Here is a 12,528-nt window from a genome sequence, read left to right as displayed (position 1 = left end):
AAGTCCGACTCCCAAACTCTTCACTTACCTTTTCAGACCATTCTCGGATGGCCGTACCCAATGGTATTGGAATCTTTCGCTATTGATGACATTTCACTGCGCGCATTTCCGTGTGGCATAATTCTTTGGTCGCGTTCAGGAGTTGTTCCTGTCTCGGGAAATGAGCCGACCTAAGACTCGGTGCTTCAAGCTACTGAGATGATCGGCTTTCGATTTGACCAACAGCGTTGAGACGGTTGTCTGGATGCCACTGCCTTCGTCTGTTGCCCGTTTGCACTATCAGACAGCTTCAATCAGGACTGTTTCTTCAATTCACCAGGGAAGATAGTCTGCCAGACTTGCTCACCGTGAGCATGCTACGCTGCTAAAATATCTTGCGCGTATTGTGAAATGCTGATGTTGCAATCTCTATGCAGTATGGGGGTTGAGATTCGAGAGTGGCGCGGAGATCAAGGTACTCGTAGCTCAAGAGCGATGACTTATGTAGCATCCATGAGTGCTGTAAGTTCCTGATAAGAGAAGGATTCTGCAATCTTTTTTAATCGAGTCGACAGAGAGTATGTCATTGTACGGCGTAGGAAATTATTCTGGTTGGGGTGCGTCGAACTCGAAGGAGGCGTTCGTGCTATCTCGGGCAGAGCTGTCCTGACTCTTGACCATCTGGGCCGCGCAACAGACTTACCAGCGCCTGCATATTCTTAGCCAGTCTCCGTTACGTAGAAAGTAGAAATCGAATCAGATATGCTAAACTTCGAGGATAGTTTGTATTTCAAAAATGCTAGTGTTTATGCAGCACGGGTGGCCATAGACTAGGTAACGGCAGATTGATAAGTAGGAGATTTTATATAGAAGATGTTTGACCGTGAGCGTCATTATCCGCTAGCAATCCCATGAAGTGTGCATGCATCAAGCTGCAGAGTGAATAAAAGGTATTTGTATTCAATCTCTCAGCCACTAAATTCAACAAATTTGCATTGGAATTGTATGCCTTGTGCAATGGGAAGTTGGTTAGTGTCAACTGCGGTCTGACCGGGTCGAATTAGCCCATTCATAATGGATAAATTAAGCTTTGGTCCCTTCCCACACCACGCTTTCCATTTCCACTTCTTCCACCTCCGGCTTTCCCTCTTCTTTTCCCTCTTTTTTCGCCTCCCAACAAAACCCTCCCCTCTATCTCCCAAATCACTCGCTCTTTCATGCATCTCAACCCTCTTTAATATATTCTTTTATATTTCCCATCAGGTCTCTATTGGCCTGCAATGGATTCTATCGAGCCTGTCTCTGGTACCTCCGACCCTCCGCCCAGCCAACTCCGACCGACGTCATACCCGGCTCGTCCGCGGGCGCCTTCGCTGCGTTCGCGACGGCCCTCTATCAGACTCCAGCGCCTTTCTTCGTTTGGCAGCCTTGGTATTCCACCCCCTCAGCGCAATGCAGAGGCCGCCAACCGACCCTTAGCCTCGCAAGATGCTACCCTCGCGTCCGGGCCCGACCCGGATGCTGACGATGATGCCTGGCAGGGGAACCGACGCCGCAGCAATTCCGAGCCCCGACCGGGTCGTTGGTCGACCACCTCGAACCCAGTACTTCTTACCCGGTTTGCGACAGGAGATCAGATGCACCCTGTTCAGGAGGAAGCCTCTCCTCAAAGTCCTGGGGTAGCCGCTGATACTTTACCACCGCTGCCGCAGCAGAATCCGGAGTCGCTGCAAATACCCCAACGGGGGAGCCGCGGCTTCATGCGCTGGTCCAGTGGGGTCCCCACAAATCGGTTCACAAGGAATCGCGCATCGACTGTGAGTGGCAGCGCACCGGCTCAGACAGCAGACACAGGCGATGAATATCGTTCCCACATCGTGGATGTGTTGGATGTGATCGGTGAGTCTCGGTCTCGCCCGACTTGCCCCCGCAGGCCCCACTAACGTTGATACGCCGCAGATCCCGAAGTGTCGGCACTGTCGACTCTTACAAACGTTCAGAACTCGCTGTTCGTTCCGAACTTGGGTCCTTTTGTGAACCGTAATCAGACATATACTCTTTCACCGCCCCCCGCACCGCTCAGGAATCTAGAATCATCGACAAGTGACGAGGGTGAAGACGAAACCGAGGAAAAGGGCCGGGAGCCCGCAGTTCGTCCATCGGTTGAGCACACCCTTACCTCTGTGCTGGACGAAGGCGACGAGGCTCGTTTTGCTGTCTTGCCCGAAGGCAGCGATCTCGCGGGTTGGTCCGCCGAGGAAATTGAGGAACTGAATGATCATGTCCGGCATATGTTGCACTCGCGGAGATCCAAGTTCAAACGCTCCATGAAGGGATTCGGGAAATATGTCTCTAAGCGTATGTCTTGAGAATTGCTCCTGCGCTGGACGTGCACTGACACACTGATTTCCTAGCACTGGGATTCTTGGTTACACTGTATGCCACGTTGATCACGCTTTTTGGCCTTGCATGGGTGTTGTTCCTGATCGGTGAGTGTTCCGTGCCGTTCCTCTCGAATGATAATGCTAAATGGTCGGCAAGGCTGGATCAACGTTGGAGGACGACAATCGTATCTCATCAACGTCATCGACAATGTCCTCGTAGCTTTGTTTGCTATTATGGGGGATGGTCTGGCTCCGTTTCGGGCTATCGACACGTATCACATGATTTTCATCGCACGCTATACATTCCTAACATGGAAGATTCGTCGCAAGCGCCAATTACCGGATCTCAAGAACAAAAATGATCTGCCATCGCGTCGAGAGGAAGACATTGATGTTGAGTTCGGCGATACCCCCAAAGAGGAAGAACATGAGTTCAGTGTGCTCAACAAAGTGCAGCAGTCGAAGTTGATACACCACCAAACCAAGCTCGCCAACTCGCACACGTTTTACAAACCGCACGAGACTTTCACCCATCATGCTTTCCCGCTGCGCTTGCTCATCGCGATTGTGGTCCTACTAGACTGTCACTCGCTGTTTCAGATTGCGCTGGGCGCCTGCACCTGGGGCATTAGCTACCACGTGCGCCCCTTTGCGCTGACAACTGTCATCCTCTGCTGCTCCATCAGTTGCAACATCTCCGGTGGTGTCTTGATTATGATTGGCGACCGGAGGACACGCAAGAAGGATGTGGTTGAGCGCCTCTTCCGGCAAGAATTAACTCAAGAAGCGATGAAGAAGATGCGGAAGAAGAAACGCAAGGAGCAACAGGACCACTCCGAGCATCAATCTCCGTTGACCAGATCTCATTCCAACTCGTCGCCGACTGAAGACACGGAACCATTCCCGACTGTGTCCTGATACCGGGACTGGCCGATTTACCTTATCTAATTCACCCTATACATGCTATCCTCTACGAAGCCACGAACACTACACCAAGATCTATGCCCGTCACAATAACCATCTAATTTTCACTTGCTGTCCTGAATCTAATCCGTTTCCAAATACCCATTTTCTTTCAGCGTCCATGACAATCTCTGGATGACAATATAGTTACCTATACGAGTCATTCCAATCCAACCGCGCGTTTCTACCAAAAGCTCGCAGTACGCTTGTCGCTATTTGATTGTCCATATTATCGTGTCAACCACATTTGGCTGTTTATATACATCTATCTCCGTTGCTGATTGCGGACTAGCTTTTTAGTCAACTGACTTCAAACATTGATACCAATACCGTTACATCTCCTTCTCCATTCCTTACTTGAAGCAGTAAAACCACACATCAGAGTATTAGCATGGAACTCCACTCTCCCAGACAAACCTAACCAGACCAAACTGCCAACATCCCAGTAAGCCCATTCACCGAAACCAGGCAAACAAAGACCAGCCAGCAACCACAAAAAGACACCCCCACCCACAAAGCGAAGTTTCCCTCCCGACAGACCTACCGTCCACCCGCCCTAAGATATCGAACAACGAACCCATTAACATCAATATCAAAAACACCCCACCCCGCAATCCAAGAACAGGTGCACAAACCTGTCCAACAACCGAAACTCTCTACAAACCAACAGAGCCCGACGCATGAACCAAACCCTCACATTCCTCGAAACCATGTCTCCCCCCATGGCTCATTTGCTAATAAAGCAGCGGGGGCCGGAGAAGACAAAAAGTATTAAAGATATTGTCCGGTAAAGACGAGACACTATATGGCATATATATACAGCTGATACATCGAGTAGCTGTGCCCAGCCTAGCCAACCCAGCTACCCAGCTACCATCGACTGCCCTCTGGATCCCACAGATCCAGATTGAGATTGAAATCGCTAACGCTACGCTAACACACACACTCAGTCAGATACACAACTACCCGCACGGGGGACGGTAGGAGTAGGTACACTACCCACCTACCCACCTACCCACCTACCTACCTACCTACTGATATACCCAGCTAGCTGGGTACTTAGCTAGCTAGCTAGGTCACCGGGTGCACTTACCCACCGACCTACTTCCACCAGGGCCTCACGACCGGACCCTGCACCAACACCACCAGCCACTTCCCATCACAAAGTCAAGACCAAACCAGCTCTCCTGCCCCCACCCCCAAGGAAAGAAGAAAGAAGAGAGAAGGAGAAAGCAAAATGTGTTCCGAATCCTTCTACCACTACGACGCCTGCCAGCACCTTCGACACGAGGATTACATCCTGTGCGAGGCGGCGAAGGAGCGGCCGCAGCGGGAGGTGTGCGTCCCGAAAAGTGGACAGCTGCCCAAGGTGCTGTTGAAATGGTACCGCGACACGCCGGGGCTGTGTCTGGAGTGCGAGGACAAGAAGCTTTATGGGGTGCATAATGAGGTGACGGCCAAGAGAGGGTGGGGGGTGGTGGTTAGTGGGATTTTGCTGTAACTCATCTATCATACACACAGGTGTGTAGTTGGGATGTGTGGAGGGTAGGGTATGGATGTGTGGAGGAAGGGGATCAATTGTCAGTGTGAAGAAGGATCATGGGAAAGGGATGGAAAGCGTTGCTTCTTTTATAGGTTATATACCCTAGTATATAGCCTTTTCCTTAACGTTCCTAGAGGAATGAAATCACTTTTCGGAAATTATCTTTTTCGTTCGTATTGTAAGATCGCGGGAGTAGAGAGATATAAAAAAAATCTGGCTAGTCCTTAATCTAGCTAGGATAGGCTCTGTATAGACACATGTAGTTGGGAGGAGTGGATTCTGTTGTTCATGTACAAAAAAAAAAATGATACTCACGCTCGACACTGGAAAATCAGAGCGGAGTAAAGCGGAGTAAAAACTGTAAACGATAGACCAGGAAGTATTTGGGAAGAAATGACAAGAAACAGATAGTCAACATTCAGGATAAAGCATACAAATCCCAGATTGATGCTTGGATGACAACTGCTGGAATCGGTTCGAAATCAGTGCTAGATCGAGTGATGCTACCACAAAAAACCCGCTGAACAAACATGAGAGTATAAGAGAGGTATAACGAGGGACGGGTGTAACCAGCCTGAGAAGGACTGGTCCTGTACAGGGTCATATGGTACTGTGAAAGATCGCGTTATGTCCGAAGGGCTCACTAGCCTATTTACAATTCCCGGTGGACGGTGTCTTGGTCCACTGGTGGCGTGTCAGACCGTCGAGTGGAAAGAATCTTCTCTAACGTGTCAAGCCGTTCGCGCGTGGATCGAATGGCATGGTCCATTTCAAGATCCGACATCTTCTCTTCATTCAGCTTACCCGCTAGAGCGCGCTCGCCTTGCATCTTGCGAGAGTAGTGATGTGTCCGCGAGCCGGCGGGTTGGCTGACTGTCGGGAAGGCAAGGCCATCCATGCCCACCCGGTCTTCCAACCAGCTCCAGAGCTCACTTTCCTCTCTCCGCCACATCTCCTCGTAGGCAGCCAGACGCTGAGGCAAGGAGTAACCTGGACATCCGATGTCATGGGACGTCGTCGACGACTGAGAAGGACTTCGGAAGAAGAGCATGAAGAGTAGAATGCCGATAATGAGAAGGGTGGCATTGCCACCCAACAAAGGCGTGACAATGTCTGCAACAGGACCAAGCACCCCATGGAGTGGCTCCAAAGGACCCCAAGATCTCGCCTTTTGAGTAGCTGCCTCCTCGGCTGCTTTTGTCGCCGCCGAAGTGTCCTCTTGAGTAGACTCGCTTCTCTTACGGCGGCCCTTGCCTTTACCGGATTTGGCACCGCCAGTGCGACCGCGAGGTGCGACTGCAGCCTTGAGGGCATTCACAAGTTCCGTTCCAAACGAACCTTGCCCATCAATGGCACCCTTTTCAATGGGACCTAGTCATCGTTAGCATTCTTACAGCTAAATCTTCCGTCACGCCAGTATCATACCTTTCAGCCAACTCTTTCCGGACCACTCGATAGTGCAGGTCATCAGAAACCGTGTCTGATTGTTCGCCGCCCAGGTGAACAGATATTTGGTCTTCGTACAGAAGACATTGCCACTAGGCACATCCGGCGTTTGGGTGCTCAAAGTGACCAAGACCGCCTTTTCCAGATCCAAAAAGTCCAAAGTTTCTGTGCTGATACACTTAGTCTGCTTGGGACCAATGGATCCATTAAGTGGCTTGATGTAAGAGTACTTTCTCGTTTTACTCTCGTTGGTGAGACCTTTGTTCCCACTTTCAAACTGAAGCTCTCCAGACTTCTGGTTTTCCACCAGAAACTTAGGTACAAAAGCGCCTGATGCTGGACCAAAGATGTAAGAGTAAACTTTGCCCAAAGGAGCCGGGATAATCTCGTCCTTGATCACCTTGTCATACTGGCCTGAAGGGTCAGTGAACTCAGTGGGTGGGTGAGTGGGGGGCCCAGGGAAATCCGCATCGCCATCGCTAGGGAAGGTCGACTTGCTGCCTTTGGCTTCCCCATTAGGAGCTGACGGCCCATTACTGGCACCTTGAAGGAGACCCGAAGCTTGGCGGCTGATAATCTTTGAAGGCACTGACTTCTCACTGCCATGGACACTAGTCGCTCCTTCGAAGATGCTGTCGGCATTATCGCCTTCTTCATCCTCATCATAGATCTCGTCTTCCTCGTCGCTCTCCACATCGCTCCCAGCTGCCTTCTCAGTCTTGTCTCCAGTGCCGTCAGTGACCCTGGTTCCATTTGCTGAGCTTTTGAGGGAAGGATGGTTGATTTTCCAAATATTGACCATCAAATCATACGTAGACTCTCGACTAAGGAGACTGCGGAAGGTGTGTCGCGCATGAAGTGTCTGGATGGCAATGGCATTCGGAAAGACCATCGCGGTTGACTCCTTCTCAATCGCGACAACCTCATCGAAGCTGATGACCAGAGTCGTCACCCAACCCAGAATGTTACTGGAAAAGCAAATGTGACCTTCAGAGATGTAAATGCGACCGGCCAGAATGATCTCTCGCTGGAGGGCGCAACTATAATCCTCGATTAGATAGTCGTCTTCGGGGACGCTGCGGAATAACTGATGGAAGTCTCGATTACGTTTCTTGCTGGCAACGGCAAACCCCGTGAGCCGTGGCACGCTGGCATTGGCACTAGGGGCCCCAAGGGCTATTGCGCTAGCGCCAATGGCGCCAACAGTCGAGGTGGTTGCTCCAGATGAGCCTCGATGTCTCCGACGGGCCATGCGACTCCGAATACTGCCACTTCGGTATGGTCTCGTGCCTCCCAGCTCGCCCTCCACGACGCTACCACTGGGCGTTGTCTGGTCTCCAGTGCCTTCCCTGGTGAGGGAAGTATTGGATTGGCCATCAACGCCATCATCCATGGGTCGAGCGAGAGATGTGGCGGCCGGTTGCTCGTAAGCCATGGTGACGGCACGAGCAGCGCGGCTATCTTCCAGTCTGGCAGACTCCTCGTCCCGTTGCAGGACGCCAGGGCCTTTGCGCCTGTCGGAAGGTAGATCTGGCTTCGTGATCACCACCCCATCCGGAGTGGATACCGACCCACCGGGAGGGATTGCAATGTCCAAGTGGCTGAAATCGAGATTGCCCGACCCCAACGTATCAACAGCCATGGGCTTCTTTTCATCTGGTTTTCTGCTTTCCACCTGCTGATTCGAGCTTTCCTGCTTGTCGTTGATGGTGCGACTGTCAGGCTCTGCTGCCATTGCCTGACTGACATTCCGACCTTTGGATTGCGCGTTGAGACTGCTACTGAGAGACGATGCGGCATTCTGCGCGGCAGAAAAGACCGAGGAGAAGAAGCTCGACTGCTGGGCGCTGGGAGGAGGTTTCGAGTTTGCTTTTGTCTCCTCTGTGGTGGGACCCAAAGCAGATACGGAATTTGACAACTTGCTCGGTTTATGGCTTGCAGCCGAGGCAGACCGCACGCGCCGGTGGGAGATCATATTGCCAGACGGGCTGACCACTACACCCTCCTTCGAGTGCATCGAGTCTGGAGAGGCCGTCACATCGGAAGAGGCGAAGAGCTTGGGGAAGTCTGTCCGAGGGGTCGGGGGAGTTACCGTGGTCGCGGGTTGTGGGATTGCTGTATGTGGAGGCGTTCGCGGAGCGGGGGCGTCCAAGGAGGAGAGTGGTCTATCCTCCTTTAGGTCCGTCAAGATTGGGGCAGGCATTCTGGGGAGAGGTTCGTCTTCAATTATGATTGGAGCCTTTTTCGCCGACACGCTACCACTCCTGCTTTTTGTGCTTTCCGCGGATGTCGAGTTTGTTCGATCTCGATTGGGTTTTTTCTCTTGGTTCGAAGTGAATGCATTCTTCAGTCGTCGACCAGGTGAGATGCCTCTCTTCTTTCCATTTGATGGCACACTCAGAGTATGACCGTGTTGGCTGGTAGGTCTGGAGCGCTCAGAGTCAGGAATCGAGTCCGCGCCGGCACTGGCGCCACTCATGACCGATTCTAAATCTCCCTGAGCACGATCGTTACTTGCTTCCACGGAGGTTGTTTTGATCAAGGGGGAGGATGAGGTATAGAAGCCGCTGTGGGAATTGTGCGAGGTGAGCGGTGGAGTGCTAGGGAAAAAGAAGTCAGCCAAATTATCCTCGTCGATGGCGAGTCAATGACACTCACCGATCAGGCTCGGAGTCATCTGTGAGGAGGTTAATAGCGTCGTGGTCCGGAGGGGGCGGTAGATCGTTAGCCAGAGATGAAGCGACCGAGGTTCCGTCCCGCGACTCGTTCGAGCGACTCTCTTGGATGTGCTGATCATCCTCCAGTTCGTATTGAGTTGGTAGCTCGTCGGCTGGCTTTTGGGCATCTTTCTTCTTTTTCTTGTTGCGACGCGCGGCTAGTAGCTTGGAAAATCCGCTGGAGCCTGCCTTGGCGGAGTCGGCATCGCCGGCTTGTGACTTCGGTCTGTCGGAGCTGGAGTCGATGGAGGAGGAGCGGCCATTGCTGCGACCCGAGCTGGTCATGGTCTCGAAATCGATTGGAGTCGTTTTGGTGCGACCGGAATGGCTCAAGCTTCGTAGGTCGGACGAGGGGGGCGGAATGGGGTCGGAGAGGAGCGATTCGTCCATGGCGGCAGTAAGTATGAGGGGGGAAGCGGAAAGGGGGGATGGTTGGTTGTATACAGAGGAGAATGAGAGAAATTCGAGAAGAGATTGATCAAACTATGAACATTGAAAGGAGCATGGTAGAGTGTAGAACCGGTCTATCTCTATAACAAGTTGTCGCAAAAAGTAAGATCGGACAGCGAAGATCACTCGAGGAGAAAGATGAGGGGAACGGAAAGACAAGTAAGTAACTTGCTTGCTTGCTTGTTTGCAGATGGAGAGGTTCACAGAACCGCAACAATGGGCGCTCCTTCTGATTGTTTGAGACGGGTTCTCTTGAATGATTTGCAAGAAATGCAATCCTAGGGAAGAAAGCGACGCGAAAGAGGGGGAAAAAGGAAATGAGACCCGGATCAGGGGAAAATGGGGGGGAAGAGAGTGGGCGGAAGAAAGATGGAGGCGGCGACAATGACGACGAGGAGAGAGAGAGACATTCAGTCAGTCAGTCAGTCAGTCTAGGCCTGAGCTTTGAGGCCAACAACCACTATGTACATGTAAGTACGAATACGATCTATCTTTAAAGCTGCGGTGGGGAATCTCTCGATCGACAACGATTTGACACTTTCGGTATACAGAGTTGCCGCAATGAATGAATTTCTATTGTTAGCTTCAATCTCCATCAGTGATATTTCCTATCGATATGACTTCTAGACTCTCTAACGGAGGAATATCTTTAATTAATCTCTATCAGAATGTGAGCTCCCCCTGTCGGGGATTTAAAATAGGAGTGAATATCTTTCACTGTCCTTGTCACATCAATACAGTCCCTGTCTGACCTGTCTCCCGCATTGGGAGGAAACCCCCCTCCCACCCCCAAATGCGGGTAATGTTACTGTCACATTCACCTCTTTCCCCCTCGTATCTGATGGCGTCACGACAAGATCTTCCAACTTCCTCTTCTCAATTCAACACAACCACACTCGCTCTCTGTCTTCTGCAACATCGTGTGAAGACCTTGCTCACAGATTAACCCGGTCATCGATTAATTCGTCTGGAGTTACAAATCGTCTACAACTAGCTGCCGCCATGGAGGCCGCGCCTCTCACTTTGGTAAGTCCTTCGTTTACTCCGACTCCCCTCGCCAACACAGCCTCGGATGAGCCTAGCTAGACTGACCCCTTCGATCTAGGCTCATACACACGCTCGGAACGCAGTGATTGAAACTCGCAAGTCCAACCCTGTCGCAGCAAGCGAAGAACATGATCTTGCCGCGGGCGAGTTTGCGACTGCAGCCCAACACAGCTCGGACCGTGAGGTGCGTTTGCTTTGGTGTCGACCTGACTTGCAGGGTTGGACTCACTCCGCGTCCACATAGGCACTTCGGACCCTCCAGCTACTGGAACAACACCATAAGAAGCTCGCGCAGATCCTACGGTTTCAGCATGAGAACCCTTCCAACTTCGCCTCGACTCAGGCGAACACCCAACCCTTGTCCGCAGAGACGGGTGGCTCTACCAGAACGTCGACGGCAGGGGCGGACGCACAGCAGCAACCCCCGAGGCTATCGAGACACCCTCGACTACCATCGCGAGAGTCTTCTTCCATTGTTAGCAACCTAGCATCCGCTCGTGGCATTCCGTCGCAACCTCGTCGCTCCTCCCCGGCGTCCCCAACGCTCACGTCCCAGCAGGCAGGGGCGAAAATGACCGACGGCCCAGCCAAAGTCCGAACCAGCGAGTCGAGACTACGTGGGGTGCAAGCCCATGGGATGAAGGAAAGGGCGAGTCGTCCATCGACGTCGAGACAGTCACGTACTCCGCCCCTGGCGAGTCCTACCGAGATCACCTCGCAGCAGTTTGCGCCGCCTACTTCATCCGAGGCCTCTCACCAGAGAAGCAGGACTTCAATGACCGAAGAACCATTCCAAAAATTTTACTCTACGTTTGAGGGCTTGATCTCGAAGATTTCGGCGCCCCTTGCATTTGCTGGCCTGCCACTTGGCTCTGAGGCGTCGGAAGCATCAGCCCACCGCAAATCCGCCCCGGACACCCGCACTGACCGCTACAACGCGATGTCCGACCGCTCCCACCACTCCGCGGACCCGGATATCAACAAGATCTTCTCGAAAGCCGCTCTGCAGGCGATCCGTGACACGAGCGGCACCGGACCTACCGGAAATCCAGCGGAGTCATTCTACGTTGTGCCTACCACCGGCGGGACGGTCTCGTACGCGGGGATCTTGACACGAGCCGAAAAGGAGGCTCGCCGAAGCAGCTTCGACGAGGGCGATGAGGATTTTGTCGATGCGCGGGAGACCCCGTCCTCGCCGGAACTCCGTCAGAGCTTGTCCGGGATGCAGGGCATCAGCAAAGCAGGACGAGGAAACGACAAGTTTTCCAGTCCCCAGAACCCCAAGACGATGGAGGAGCTGCAGATGGAGAACCAGGTGTTGCGGCAGCTGTCCGATAACCTGTCGAAGCGGTTGCACATGTGGGAAGTCAATGCACAGTCGTCGTCGATGGCCTTACAGCAGTCCCTCAAGGCGATGCACCACCCGAACGCCCTTTCACCAGACCACCCGGCTCCAAGCTCGTCGGCTGCTATGTCGCCTGTGGTGGAAGCATCGGCGTCACCTGCGGCGGAACACGAGAAACGCATCAAAGAACTGGAGGAGGCCGTTCGACGCAGTGAGGAGGCGATGGGCGAGATAGGGCGGGAGAACGAGAAGTTGCGAGCTTACAGCGAGAGACTGCGAGATAAAAACGAGCAGTACCGAGATCGTTGGGAGAAGCTGAAAGAGGGAGCCAGAAGAAAACGAGCGCCCGAGGGGTCGGCTGCGAACGGTGGAACTGCTGCCGTGCCACAGCCTTCGAGAAACCCCAGCTCGCAGGGAGACGAAGCCACTCGGACCAAAGCCGAAGGGGAGGTCGATAATGACACCATAAGCGATGAAGCCGAGACGAAAGCTGAGGGTCCGAATGACGGTGAGAACCAGTGATCTCTAGGTGAAAAGTGTTTCATGTCATTTACTCTTACAGTACTGAACTCACCAGGTGTTAAATACATAGCCATGGTTCTTTAGTGCAAAAACGATTGACTCTACAGTCATTAGTGATTTTTCGCAGTCTGT

The 12,528-nt window shown here is 52.5% G+C and overlaps 3 protein-coding genes across 3 annotated transcripts; 2 read left to right on the top strand and 1 right to left on the bottom strand.

Moving 5' to 3' along the window:
- The first annotated feature begins 1,113 nt into the window (after positions 1 to 1,113).
- BO97DRAFT_365445 (uncharacterized protein) lies at positions 1,114 to 3,662 on the top strand. The gene is made up of 4 exons (XM_025692575.1): positions 1,114 to 1,878; positions 1,939 to 2,337; positions 2,394 to 2,468; positions 2,521 to 3,662. Exons 1-4 carry the CDS (start codon positions 1,260 to 1,262, stop codon positions 3,279 to 3,281), a joined length of 1,854 nt encoding a protein of 617 aa, XP_025553576.1. The 5' UTR covers positions 1,114 to 1,259; the 3' UTR covers positions 3,282 to 3,662.
- A 1,526-nt stretch (positions 3,663 to 5,188) lies between these two features.
- BO97DRAFT_476716 (GRAM and VASt domain-containing protein) lies at positions 5,189 to 9,842 on the bottom strand. The gene is made up of 3 exons (XM_025700497.1): positions 8,974 to 9,842; positions 6,295 to 8,915; positions 5,189 to 6,240 (listed from the first exon to the last, which is right to left on the bottom strand). The coding sequence occupies exons 1-3, from the start codon at positions 9,420 to 9,422 to the stop codon at positions 5,522 to 5,524; spliced, it is 3,789 nt and encodes a 1,262-aa protein (XP_025553575.1). The 5' UTR covers positions 9,423 to 9,842; the 3' UTR covers positions 5,189 to 5,521.
- Positions 9,843 to 10,320: 478 nt separating this feature from the next.
- BO97DRAFT_404334 (uncharacterized protein) lies at positions 10,321 to 12,487 on the top strand. Its single transcript, XM_025694954.1, has 3 exons — positions 10,321 to 10,508; positions 10,588 to 10,713; positions 10,774 to 12,487. The coding sequence occupies exons 1-3, from the start codon at positions 10,485 to 10,487 to the stop codon at positions 12,394 to 12,396; spliced, it is 1,773 nt and encodes a 590-aa protein (XP_025553574.1). The 5' UTR covers positions 10,321 to 10,484; the 3' UTR covers positions 12,397 to 12,487.
- Positions 12,488 to 12,528: the final 41 nt, after the last annotated feature.

This window comes from Aspergillus homomorphus (genome assembly GCF_003184865.1).
Source record: "Aspergillus homomorphus CBS 101889 unplaced genomic scaffold BO97scaffold_9, whole genome shotgun sequence".
NCBI classification, from domain to species: Eukaryota; Fungi; Ascomycota; class Eurotiomycetes; order Eurotiales; family Aspergillaceae; genus Aspergillus; species Aspergillus homomorphus.
The sequence above is the reverse complement of the archived record's forward strand: the minus strand, read 5'-3'. Positions and strand labels throughout refer to the sequence as shown.

Excerpts from the sequence above, each read along its gene's own strand:
- BO97DRAFT_476716 (XM_025700497.1), bottom strand. The coding sequence starts at position 9,422 with ATGGACGAATCGCTCCTCTCCGACCCCATTCCGCCCCCCTCGTCCGAC. Across the intron at positions 8,916-8,973 it reads GATGACTCCGAGCCTGATCG|CACTCCACCGCTCACCTCGC; the intron begins GTGAGTGTCATT and ends CTTTTTCCCTAG. Across the intron at positions 6,241-6,294 it reads CGGAAAGAGTTGGCTGAAAG|GTCCCATTGAAAAGGGTGCC; the intron begins GTATGATACTGG and ends AACGATGACTAG.
- BO97DRAFT_404334 (XM_025694954.1), top strand. The coding sequence starts at position 10,485 with ATGGAGGCCGCGCCTCTCACTTTG. Across the intron at positions 10,509-10,587 it reads AGGCCGCGCCTCTCACTTTG|GCTCATACACACGCTCGGAA; the intron begins GTAAGTCCTTCG and ends CCTTCGATCTAG. Across the intron at positions 10,714-10,773 it reads AACACAGCTCGGACCGTGAG|GCACTTCGGACCCTCCAGCT; the intron begins GTGCGTTTGCTT and ends GCGTCCACATAG.
- BO97DRAFT_365445 (XM_025692575.1), top strand. The coding sequence starts at position 1,260 with ATGGATTCTATCGAGCCTGTCTCTGGTACCTCCGACCCTCCGCCCAGC. Across the intron at positions 2,338-2,393 it reads CGGGAAATATGTCTCTAAGC|CACTGGGATTCTTGGTTACA; the intron begins GTATGTCTTGAG and ends CTGATTTCCTAG. Across the intron at positions 2,469-2,520 it reads ATGGGTGTTGTTCCTGATCG|GCTGGATCAACGTTGGAGGA; the intron begins GTGAGTGTTCCG and ends ATGGTCGGCAAG.